This window comes from Mastomys coucha, unplaced genomic scaffold, assembly GCF_008632895.1.
Source record: "Mastomys coucha isolate ucsf_1 unplaced genomic scaffold, UCSF_Mcou_1 pScaffold22, whole genome shotgun sequence".
Lineage (NCBI taxonomy): Eukaryota > Metazoa > Chordata > Mammalia > Rodentia > Muridae > Mastomys > Mastomys coucha.
In genome coordinates, this window is record NW_022196905.1 from 27,172,170 (window position 1) to 27,184,873 (window position 12,704).

The 12,704-nt window shown below is 44.4% G+C and overlaps 1 protein-coding gene across 1 annotated transcript in view; it reads right to left on the reverse strand.

The window, feature by feature from the left end:
• Window positions 1–10,372, reverse strand: part of Pisd (phosphatidylserine decarboxylase) — a 45,856-nt gene extending 35,484 nt beyond the window's left edge. Inside the window, exon 1 of the mRNA XM_031340692.1 lies at window positions 10,241–10,372. Within this exon, the coding sequence (XP_031196552.1) occupies window positions 10,241–10,305 (65 nt within the window). The 5' untranslated portion in view covers window positions 10,306–10,372. The remainder of the gene's footprint in view (window positions 1–10,240) is intronic.
• Window positions 10,373–12,704: the final 2,332 nt, after the last annotated feature.

Below are 12,704 nucleotides of genomic sequence, written 5' to 3' on the forward strand. Positions count from 1 at the left end.
GTACCTAGTGTTCAACTGGTCCTCCAGAGAAGTTCAGGTCTCCATTTTCAGCCAGCTCCCCACAACCCCTACTCTCATCTAAACTGAATTTGTCCTAAACAGCTGTCCTGACCTAGGGTAGCACAGCTTTAACTGGCACAAACCTGCTTCCTAGGCACCTGCTAGCCTATATCTCCCAGCCTGTTTTGTGTGTGGTGTGGTGTGACTTAGTGTGGTTGGTGTGCCTGTGTTTCAAGACAGGGTTTGTTTGTGTAGCCCTGGCTGTCTTGGAACTCTCTGTAGATCAGGGTGGCCTCAAACTCACAGAGATCCACACTCTGCCTCCAGAGTTATAGAATTAAGGGTGTGTGCAACCATGACCTGGATTCACAGCCTCTTTTGCAACAAGTGTGAGGTGTACCAAGTACAAGTGACACCCCACCACACACCTCTTAAGTAGCTTAAACTATTACCACACAAAATGCTCCTGAGTTTACCATGAAGGAAAAGGCACTCCTTCACCTAAAGTATATAAACCTAACCCTACCGGAGGTGGGAGGAGAGTCTCACATGTTGGTGCCCTGCTCTGTCACACTGTCTTATTCCTCAGAGGTAGGGTCTCTCACTAAACCTGACATTAGGCTGGCAGTCAACAAGCCCCAGCAACCCTGTCTGTGCTCTCTCCTCTACACTGGGGTTGGCACAGCCATGCACAAGTTTTTGAGTGTTAGGAATCTAAACCTAGATCCTTGTGCTTGGGCAATGTGGTGGTTTGAGTGAGAATGGCCCCACTGGTTATATAAACAGGCTTGATGAACTGTTTAGAAAGATTAGGTGTGTACTTACTGAAGAAAGTGTGTCACTGGGGGTGGGCTTTGAGGTTTCAAAAGCCTATGACTGTTCCAGTGTCTCTCTCCACCTGCTGCCTTCTCACTCCTGACTTCTACCCACTCTCTCCCTGGAACTGCTCCCTTCAAACAGTAACAAAGTACCTAGTGTTCAACTGGTCCTCCAGAGAAGTTCAGGTCTCCATTTTCAGCCAGCTCCCCACAACCCTTACTCTCATCTAAACTGAATTTGTCCTAAACAGCTAGGGTAGTTAGTATGTAAAGCTCTCAGGGACTGCCAAGCCTGTCTGCTTCCTGCCATAATAACTAACTCTGAAACTGTAAGCAAGCCTCCAGGTGAATGACTCCCATAAGGCTTGCATTCGGCATAGTCTCTTTACAGCAATAGACTAGTGACTAAGACAAGCAGTAAACACTTGTCCTACAGAACCATCACCTCACCCCCCCCCAAACAATACATTAAAATTCAGGATCTCTAATGTAGCCCTGGCTGTTCTGAAAACTCACTCTGTTGACCAGGCTGGCCTCAAACTCAATGATCCACTTGCCTCCACCTCCAAAGTGCTGTTATTAAAGGTGTATGCCACCTTTCCCAGCTCTCTTAAGATTTATTTTTGTTATATATGTGGATGTTCTGCCCGCAAGTTTGTCTGTGCCTGGTACTCTCAGAGTCAAGAAGAGGGCATTGGACTTCCTGGAACTAGTTACAGATGGTTTCCAGGTGTCGTGTGGGTGCTAGGAATTGGCCTGGGTCCTCTGGAAGAGCAGCCACTGCTCTTCACTGTTTAGGTATCTCTAGTACCTAGGGTATTTTCTTAGTGATTGATTGATGTGAAAGGGCCCGCCCACTGTGGGTGGGGCCACCCTTGGGCTGGTGGTCCTAGGTTCTATAAGAAAGCCAGCAGAGCAGGGCTGTGGTGGCACACGCCTTTAATCCCAGCACTTGAGAAGCAGAGACAGGCGGATTTCTGAGTTTGAGGCCAGCCTGGTCTACAGAGTGAGTTCCAGGACAGCCAGGGATACACAGAGAAACCCTGTCTCGAAAAACAAAAACAAAAAACAAACAAACAAAAAAAGAAAGCCAGCTGACTTAGCCAGTAGGCAGCATCCTCCATGGCCTCTGCAAGACAGTTCCTGCCCTGTGTGAGTTCCTGCCCTCACTTCTTCTTCTGATGAACTGTTATATAGAAGCATAAGTGGAATAAACCCTTTCCACTACATGTTTCAACACAGCAATACAAATTCTAACTAAGACAAGTTGGTATCAGCATAGTGGGGTATTGCTTTGACAAATGACCATGTTTTTAGGAGGATTGTGGAAGGACTTTTGGAATTTGGGGCTTATAAAAAAAAAAAAAAAGCTACTGAGTGACTGTTAAGAGCTCAGTGGGCTGTTCGGTTGGAGCTTGGAAGAGTGTGGAGAGCAATGCACATGGAGGTCTAGCTTGTGACGCTTCAAAGGGAAATTTGAAACCTCTATCAGGGCTGTGTACTGTTTTGAATTAAGATTCTGTTAGCTGGGGATGAAGATTCAGCCATGATTAACAAGAAACTGGCACCAGTGAAGTGAAACCATTACATTACTGGAACAGTTGACAATGGTGAGCTAGAGCTAAGAAATCAGTGGTGACTGAGAAGAGAGACCAGCATCAATTATTGAGATGAAATCCTCCGGTGGTGTTTCCTTGGGGTGAGCACACAGAAGTTATCTATGTTCTAGAAGCATCCTATACCTCCTGCTGGCAGCTGAACTTGGTAATGTAAAGTCACCCTGATGGTACTGATTTTGAAGGCATGAAGGGGACATGGAGGCTTAGTACTGTGGCAGGGATAGACTCCCAGAAAAGAGCCCAGGAGAGGTCACTGGTGATACCAGTACCATAGAATGACCACCAAGAACAGAAGCATAATTAGAGTGGAGCCAGCCGGGGTCTAGAAGGCAAGTTGTGTGTGCTGCAGAAGGCAGAGCAGGAGAAGTAACCCAGGACCCTCGGAGTCATCCAGAAGATCATGAGTGAATACCAGTGAACATTGAGTCACTGAGGTGTCACTGTTGGAGTGTGGCTTTGCTTTGTTCCAATTGTGACTATGCCCTGATTCTTCCTTCTTGAAGAAAGAAAGTATTTAACTTATGAATTTTTGATTTTACAGAAGCCTATAGTTGAGAGACTGAATTATTTGTTTGAATTGGTTCTTCAAGACAAGTTTCTCTGTGTAGCACTGCCTGTCCTAGAACTCACTCTGTAGACCAGGCCAGCCTTGAACTCAGAGATTACCTGCCCCTGCCTCTGGAGTGCTACGATTAAAGGTGTGTGAAACCATGGCCCAGCAAGAGACTGAATTTTAAAGTGTTTGAGTTTGTAGACTGTGGGACTTTTTAAGTTTATAAGATGTTTAAAATGTTTTATATGGTAATGTCAATATTAATGTGTGATCATGGGAATAGACAAGGGTTGTGGATTAGCAGTGAGGTACTCATATGTCAAGTTGACAAGGGATCAGTTGTGCTGTCTACTTTTATGTCAACACAAGCTAGAATCATCTAGCTAGAAGGGAGCTTCAATTAAGAAAAAGCCTCCAGCCAGGCAGTGGCAGTACATGCCTTTAATCCCAGCACTTGGGAAGCAGAGGCCAACAGATCTCTTTGAGTTCGAGGTCAGTCTTGTCTCTAAAGCCAGGTCCAGGACAGCCAGGGCTATATAGAAAAACTGTCTCAAAAGAAAAAAGAAAAAAAGAAAAAGAAAAAGAGAAAGAAAAAGAAAGGGAGAAAGAAAGAGAGAGAGAGGAAGAGAAGGAAAGAGAAAGACAGAAAGAAAAAGAAAAAGAAAACATGCCTCCAAAAGATCAGGCTGCAGCCAGGCCTGTAGGGCATTTTCTTAATTAATGTTTGATGTGGGAGGGCCCAGCCCATGGTAGGTGGAGGAGTCATCACTGGGCTATTGTTCTGGGTTCTATAAGTAAGCAGGCCGAAACTATAAGCAGAATAAACACTTTCTCCCCAAGTTACTTTGTGTTTCATGGTATTTCATTATAGCAAATGGAAACCATATAGAAACAGGCTGTAATCCACATGGTGGGTAGGACAGACAGCAAGTACTAAAGACCAGAGAGAGATGGTAAATAGCAAGAAGACCAGAAGCAGGCATGACGTGAGGCCAAGCCAGACAGCCTGGTCTTGTTTTGAAAAGACTGTTGTGTGTGTCTGTGGCAAGTAGACAATAGAGTGCCAAGAGTCAAACAAGAAGATTGGTACTGTGGGCATTCATGGTATGGGGTTGTTTGGAGAGTGACAGTTAACAAGAAATGGGCAGACTAGGAAGAGTTTTGTTTTGTTTTGTTTTTCAATACAGAGCTTCTCTGTGTAGTCCTGGCTGTCGAGAAACTCACTCTGCAGACCAGGCTAGCCTCAAACTCACAGATCTGCTCCTGCTTCTGCCTCTCCAGTGCTGAGATTAAAGGCATGCGAAACCACCACCCATCTAGGAAGTGTTTTGATAGTAGAGTGCACCTTTCTAAAGGGCTGAATATAGGTAATGAGAAAGGACGGACTTAGGACTGCTTCCCAGTATCCACATGGCAATTCAAAACACCCGTGTCACCACAGCTCCGAGAACTCAATGTCCTTTTCTGCCCTCCATGGAAACCAGGCATGGGGGTACAGGCAAAATACCATAAACATTAAATAAATGTTTTGAAAAGTTAAAAAAAAAAAAAGATTAAGGCCCAGAGAGAAGAACAGATATGCTCAATCAGGTGTCTCTTCTTCAAAGAGAACGAAGGGTATAAATCTTCATGCATGCTACTAAAGCTACGTCTGGTGACACACATTCATAATTAGTTCTTGGAAGGCTGAAGCAGAAGGACCAGCTTGGGGAACACAATGAGATCCTTTCACAAAAGTAAAAATAAAATGAGATTAAGCACTTGGCTTTGGCTCAAAACCTGTGCAGCCTCAAGAAAATTTTAAATTCTAAGCTTCAGTTCTTTCAGCTGTAAAATCAGAACCAACCTAATTATAAATATAAGTAAGCCCACCATGTAAAACCCCTGGTCCAGGGCCTGCCACCTGCCTACATATGGCTACTACAAAAAGTAATAGCTTGAGAGCACTGGCTGCTCTTCCAGAGGACCCGGATACAATTCCCATCACCTATATCCAGCGCACAACTGTCTGTAACTCCAGTTCTAGGGGATCTATTGACACACATGCAGGTAAAATACCAATGTGCATTAAAAAAATATTTTAAGACTTGTTTATTGGCTGGGCGGTGGTGGCCTTTAATCCCAGCACTTGGGAGGCAGAGACAGGCGGATTTCTGAGTTCGAGACCAGCCTGGTCTACAGAGTGAGTTCCAGGACAGCCAGGGCTACACAGAGAAACCCTGTCTCAAAAACAAAACAAAACAAAAAAAAGACTTGTTTATTATTTATGTATATGAGTGTTTTGCCTGCATGTATGTACATGCACCATTTGCATGGATGGTTCCCAAGAAGCTCAAAAATAAGCACTGGATTCCTTGGAACTAGAATCATAGATGGTGAGTGAGCTGTTACCTGAGTCTGAGAATTGAACCTGGGTCCTCTGTAAGAACAGCCAACATTCTTACTCTTTTTTTATTTGCTTGTTTGTTTTTTCAAGATAGGATGTCTCTGTGTAGCCCTGGCTATCCTGGAACTTGCTCTGCAGACAAGACTGGCCTAGAACTCAGAGATCCACCCACCTCTGCTTCCTGAATGCTGGGATAAAAGGCTTGCACCACCACAATCTGGCACAGACAGTGTTCTCAGCCAGTGGGGCAACTCTGTAACTCAAGACTTTTTCAAAAAAGAAGACATTCACTTAGCACACCCTGGGATTTGTAGTATATCATCTTCAATTACCAGTGTAAACCCTATTTCCAGTTGTAAAATGTTTTTATATTGTGTTTTGTTTAATGTCTGTTCACCACATGTATACAATGCTCACAGACGACCAAAGAGGGTGTCAGATCCATTGAACTGGAGTTACAGATGGTTGTAAGTCACCATACATGTGTGAAAATAAGTGCTCTTAACACCTGAGCGATCTCTTCAGTCTCACATACATTTTTTTTTTTTTAAGTTTTATTTCCACAGAAGTTCACAGATAGCCCAGGAGGGCAATACATTTTGCCCAGAGACAAGAATTTGTACATCTTTAATTTTTACAGAAAATTGCCAGGATTTCGTGTGTGTGTGTGTGTGTGTGTGTGTGTGTGTGTACATGCTTTGCCTTCACATATATCTGTACACCATGTGCATACAGTGCCTATGGAAGCCGGGAAAAGGTTTCAGATTCCCTGGAACTGAAGTTACAAATGGTTGTGAGTTGCCATGAAGGTGCTGTGAATGCAGCTCCAATCCCCTGGTAGAACAGCAAGTGCTCTTAACCACTGAGCAACCTCTCTAGCCCTATAATATGCTTTTAGTATTGCCATGCTAACATTTTAACTATAGTCCTCATTTCTCTCTCCTACTTCCAAAAGCTAGGAGAGTTCTAAAGCTGAACTGGTAGGTCTCTTGAAAAGCTTTATCCAACATTGTACTCGGTATTAAAATATTTGGTAAAGTATTACCCTTTTCTATTAAAACTGTAAAGTTCCTTAAATATAAGGCCAATTGAAAATTAATCAGTAGGCCGGGCGGTGGTGGCTCACGCCTTTAATCTCAGCACTTGGGAGGCAGAGGCAGGCAGATTTCTGAGTTCCAGACCAGCCTGGTCTACAGAGTGAGTTCCAGGACAGCCAGGGATACACAGAGAAACACTGTCTCGAAAATACAAAAAAAGGAAAATCAATCAGTAAATTAAATAATGTATGTGGGTAGTGTTTATGCATGTGAATGGGGAGGTCAGAGGTCAACCTTGGGGGAGGGGTCATTCCCCATGAACCATCCAAAAACTTGGTGGGTTTGTTATGCTTTGTTTTATGGTTTGTTTTGATAGGGGGTCTGAGTATATGTATTTCTGGCTGGCTGGCATTCACGATGTAGACCAGGCTGGTCTTGAATTCATAGAGAACAACCTGCTCCTGCCTCCTGAGTGCTGAGATTAAAGGCATGCATCTTGTTTTTTGAGACAGGGCCCATCACTGGCCTAAAGGCCACCAATTAAGCTAGAATGGCTAGCCATTAAGTTCCAGGAATCTACCTGTCTCTACCCCCATCAATGGGATCACAGGTTCAAATCATGAAATCTCTCTTTTTTTTCCGGCTTTTCAAGACAGGGTTTCTCTGTATAGCCCTGGCTGTCCTGGAACTCACTCTGCAGACCAGGCTGGCCTTGAACTTAGAAATCCGCCTGCCTATGCCTCCCAAGTGCTGGGATTAAAGGCGTGTGCCACCACTGCCCAGTCATGAAATTTCTTTTTTACAGAGGTTCTGGGAATACAACTCAGGTCTTTACACTTGTGTTTTACCAGCTGAGCACTGTCTGCTGCTCTTAGCCAGACAGTCTTCATGTCTCCACTCTTCCCTTTCTGGTGCTGTGACAAAGTGGTAGGGGTGCCATAAGTATTTCTCATTGGAACTCCTGCATAAGGCACCACTCCCTAGGCACAACTGTCTAGACCTTCCTGAATTCACAACCTGGAGTGCTTGTATAAAAACCACATCTCTCAGACCCCCAACCTACAACTCCTTCTGAATATGAAACTAGCATAGATTGGTGCATAACTGCTAGCCTCTATCTTTATTAAACACTCCAGCCATCTCTACACTTGTTGGCAGTTTGGTGGTGGTAATGCTTGAGACACGGTCTTATAAAACCCAGGTCAGCCTGTGACTACTGATGTAGCCAAGGATGGTCTTGAAGGGGACAACTTTTGGGAGTTGGTTCTTGCTCACACCTTGATTAGGCAGTCTTGTTGCTCTGGCCCTGAGCTCCCAGAGTATACTTGTCTCCACTTCCTATTTCAATAAAGGTGTACTGCGATTAGAGATGAGGACTACTTAATTCAGCTTTCCACATGAGTTCTAAGGACAGACTAGGGTCAGCCAGTGCTTTCCCCAGGAGTCATCACCCTACCCACTCTCACCAAACACATTTAGAAAACATGCATGACACTACATTATATCCCAAGATGTTGCTCTACTGATACTACTCTACATCACTCAACTGAAACTTCTGGGCTGCAGAGGTGGCTCAGCAATCGCTGCTCCTCCAGAGGACCTAGTCTGACTACCAGCAACAACATTACGGCTCATCCTGGGTAACTCCATGGCTTCTGTGGGCACCATGTATACATGTATGTGATACAGACATACATGCAGGCAAAATACCTTAAAAAATAAGTTTTTTAAAAAAAAAAAAAAAATTCCATGAAATATGAAGCTTTCCACTACATCTTACAATTAGTACCTATCAAAATGTTATCTTTTTTGTATCAATATAGTTTCTGTCTTAATATAATAAATTTGATAGTTATTAACTCTTATTCTAGACAAGTGGTTCTCAATCTTCCTAATGCTTCAACTCTTTTTTTTTTTTTTTATTTTATTTTATGTGAGTACAATGTAGCTGTCTTCAGACACACCAGAAGAGGGCATCAGATCTCATTACAGATGGTTGTGAGCCACCATGTGGTTTCTGGGATTTGAACTCAGGACCTTTGGAAGAGTAGTCAGTGCTCTTAACCGCTGAGCCATCTCTCCAGCCCCCATGCTTCAACTCTTTAACACACTTTCTCATGTTGTAGTGACTCTCAACCATAAAGTTATTTTTGTTGCTACTTCATAACTATACTGTTACCGCTCTTATGAATTGTAATGTAATTATTTCTGGAGACAGGGGTTTGCCAAAGGAGTCACAACCCACAAGTTGAGAACCACTGCACCAGACAGATCCTTATCCCCTTCCACCCTTCCACCAGCCACATCCCAGTCTTGACTATTTACACTGGCAGCTAAGAATGGCTTTTTTGCTTTCCATTTTTAAATGGTGAGTCCTTTTTACCATCATTTAAAATTCTTCAGGAGCTGGACAGATGGCTCAGCAATTAAGAGCATTCTGCTCTTCCAGAGGACCTTCATTCAATTCGTAGCAACCAATGGCAGTTCATAACCATCTGTAATTACAGTTCTAGGGACTAAATGTTTTCTTCAGGCCTCCATAAGTACCAGGGACACACATGGGTACACAGACATACATGCTGGCACACACCCACACACATATGTATATATATATACATATATATATATATATATATATTTTTTTTTAATTGAGCAATGTTGGTGGTGTAGAGATAGTTCAGCAGTTAAGAGTACCAGAGTTTGGTTCCCAGCACCCACATCAGGTGGCTCACAATCACCTGTAATTCCTCCAGTTCCAGGAAATTCTTGATGGTCCTATGGACATCTGCAACCACACATATGTATGCGGGTACACACACAGTGTAAAAGGGTAGAAGTAGTCTTTGCCAAAAAGAAGTAAGTATGCAGGCTGGCTATTAAGTAACTCAGCCAAGTTGAGAACTGTTTTTTCTCTCTCATTTGGGTTAAGAACTCTCTCCTCGGCCAGGCAGTGGTGGCGCATGTCTTTAATCCCAGCACTTGGGAGGCAGAGGCAGGCAGATTTCTTTGTTTGAGGCCAGCCTGGTCTACAGAGTGAGTTCCAGGACAGCCAGGGCTACAAAGAGAAAACTCTGTCTCGAAAAACAAAACAACAACAAAAACAACAACAATAACAAAAAAAACCTTTTTCCCTTTCTCCCCTCCCACCCTTCAAAGAATAAACAGCTGGCTCAAGCCAGTAATCTCGGCCTTGGGAGGCTGTGGCAGGAGGATTGCTGTGATTTCGAGGTCAGCCTGGGTCACCAAATGATACTGTCTCGAACAGACAAAAACAAAACAAAACAAAACCACAAATGAACAGTCATAATAGATCCCTCATGTTTCTCCCACTTCCAGCAGCCTAGGAACTTAAGGAACCTAGACGTTTCGGTTTAGCAGGATAAGGACCACAATTCCACCACAGACTTTTCAGATAAAGAAATCTAATCCTTTCGCCGCAAAGCTTTAGAACCCCAAGTGAAACTCGCTTTGCAGTGCTGTGTTCGTCCAGGTTACACCATCCTGGTAAGAACGCAAACACCTAAGAAAAGGAGATCCATTCTGCTTTCACTTTAGAGACCAACCAGCAGGCAGCACAATATGGGTCTGGTTGTCCCTGTGCACTTCCACCGAGTTGGAGAGGACCGGCAAGAGCCTTTAGGCCACACCCGAACTCATTTCACAGTCCACGCGGTGGCTTAGAGCACCTGCACTGGAGCCAAGGGAAAGGTGGCTCCGTGTCCTTCCTGTCAGACCTACTCGCGGCGAGCCGGCGACGAGAAATGGCTTCTCTCCCCAGAGCCTGGCTGTGCTGACCCCCGGCCCAGCAGCCTCCCGCCTGGCCATACCTGCTCCGCCACAGCACACCTCCACATAGTGAGCGCACACACCCGCAGCTCCCGGACGCCGCCATCTCGCCTCCTCCTGGGCGGACACGCCCCCTTCCGCCCGCGGACGCACGCCCTTGTCGTCACCGGACCAATCAGGAACGTGGAAGGCTGGGCCCGGAAGCTTCTGCTCGGAGTGTGTGGGCAGGCGCGCCAGGTCGATGGGGTACGCCGCTCCTGCGCCGGAAAAATCTGAGCCTCCTTGTGCTCAGTCACGCTGTGTGTGCGCGGCCCCTGCATGCAGGCGCCCTCGGAGGCCAGAAGAAGGCGTTGGATCCCTTAGAGCGGAGCGTCTAGTCTATTCTTATCTCATGGATGGGGCTCTAGAGGCGAAAGGTTTATGTAAGAAATATGGAAAGCTGTCAAACTAGGCTCCTGGTTATGATGCTTTCCCGTTCTTCCCAGTTATGAGGGGGAAACGAATTTTCAGTGGTACCTAACAGGTTTTTTTTCCTAAGCGCTGACTTGGAGACCCGCAGCCAGCCCTTGGATATTATTACCATTTCAAAGAGGTCCGCAAAGGGCTCACAAATTGTATGATAGAAAATCCAGTATTTCTACATCATTGACGTCAAAACTCATGATCTGAACATTCCCCCTTTTTAAGGCCTTAGAAAAATGGCTGAACCTGGATGAAAAATTGAAGGAAGGCAGCACTGATTTTTCTTCTGCTAAACACAGTTGTCTCCACCAGATGGATAAGCTAATTAGTGCTTTAGGTTATTTGTTTTGGGTTTGTTTGTTCGTTTGTTTAGTTTTTCAAGACAGGGTTTCTCTGTGTAGCCCTGGCTGTCCTGGAACTCACTCTGTAGACCAGGCTGGCCTCGAACTCAGAAATCCGCCTGCCTCTGCCTCCCAAGTGCTGAGATTAAAGGCATGCACCACCACCCCGGCTAGATTATTTCTGGATAGTTACTTAAATTCAGTTACAGCTAAACCAGCCACTAAAGAGAACCTAAGAAGTCACGAGTTTGGTAACTCAAGACAGACACTTCACTTTGTCGTACTGTTCAAGAGCCTGAAAAAGAAGCACACACAACCTAATATTGGTATGGCATGGAATGGAAGCACACACAACCTAATATTGGTATGGCATGGAATGTTGTAATTCAAAGGATTGGGGTAAACTATTTCAAAATAACGGTGGAATCCCAGCATTTTGGAGTGTTCTGAATTCTAGGGCAACCTGGGCTACCTAGACCCTGTTTTAACAAGAAAAACAAAAACAAACAAAAACCTGGTTTTATGTAATACAGTATTTTTTTTCAATTCTTTAGACTACATGGAATAAATATACTGTATATATCCTTTTTAAAAGGGGCAAAACTAAAAACACATTTATAATAAAAAGAGGCGACGAGGTGGCTCATTAGTTCAGAGCACTAGTTGCTCTTCTAGAGGACCCAATTCAACTCCCAGCACCCAGTTTGTGTGTCACAACTATCAATAACTCTTGTTCCAGAAGATCTTATGCTCTTCTGGCCTACGAGGGGACCAGGCATGCAAGTTGTGAGCAGACATATAGTTAAAACACTCATGCACATAAAAATTAAATTTAAAGTGGATATATGAAGGAAAAAATGTGTGGAGGTACTGCCTGTGGCCAGAAGGCATTAGTAATTGGAGTTACAGGGAATTTGAGCTACCTAGTGTGGGTACTGGAAACCAAACTCAGGTCTTCTAAAAGAGCAACCAGTGCTCTTAACTACTGAGCTATCTCTCTAACCCCTGAGAAACTTTATATATTGGATTTGACAATGACTTCTTGGCTTTAACACCAAAAGCACAGGGAACAAAAGATAACAGAACTTCAACGTTAAAGTTACTTCTTGGGGCTGGTGAGATGGCTCAGCGGGTAAGAGCACTGACTGCTCTTCTGAAGGTCCTGAGTTCGGATCCCAGCAACCACATGGTGGCTCACAACCACCCGTGATGAGATGGACGCCCTCTTCCGGGTGCGTCTGAAGACAGCTGCAGTAAACTACAATGGAGCGAGTTTGCCGGCAGAGGTCCTGAGTTCAACAGCAGCCACACACGTGATGGCTCACAGCTACAGTGTACTCATACACATAAACTAAATTAAAAAAAAAATAATTAAAAAAAAGTTACTTCTTTTGCATCTATTAAGCATTTCTATTACTTCTGTTAGTGTGGCCAACTTACTTTTTTGTTTGTTTGTTTGTTTGTTTGTTTTTCGAGTCAGGGTTTCTCTGTATAGCCCTGGCTGTTCCAGAACTCGCAGCCTGGCCTTGAAATCCGGAGTGTCTATTGTATTCTTATCTCATTGATGGGGCTCTAGAGGCAAAGGGTTTATGTAAGAAATATGGAAAGCTGTCAAACTAGGCTCCTGGTGATGGTCAAACTCAGAAATCCACCTGCCTCTGCCTCCCAAGTGCTGGGATTAAAGGCGTGCACCACCACTGCC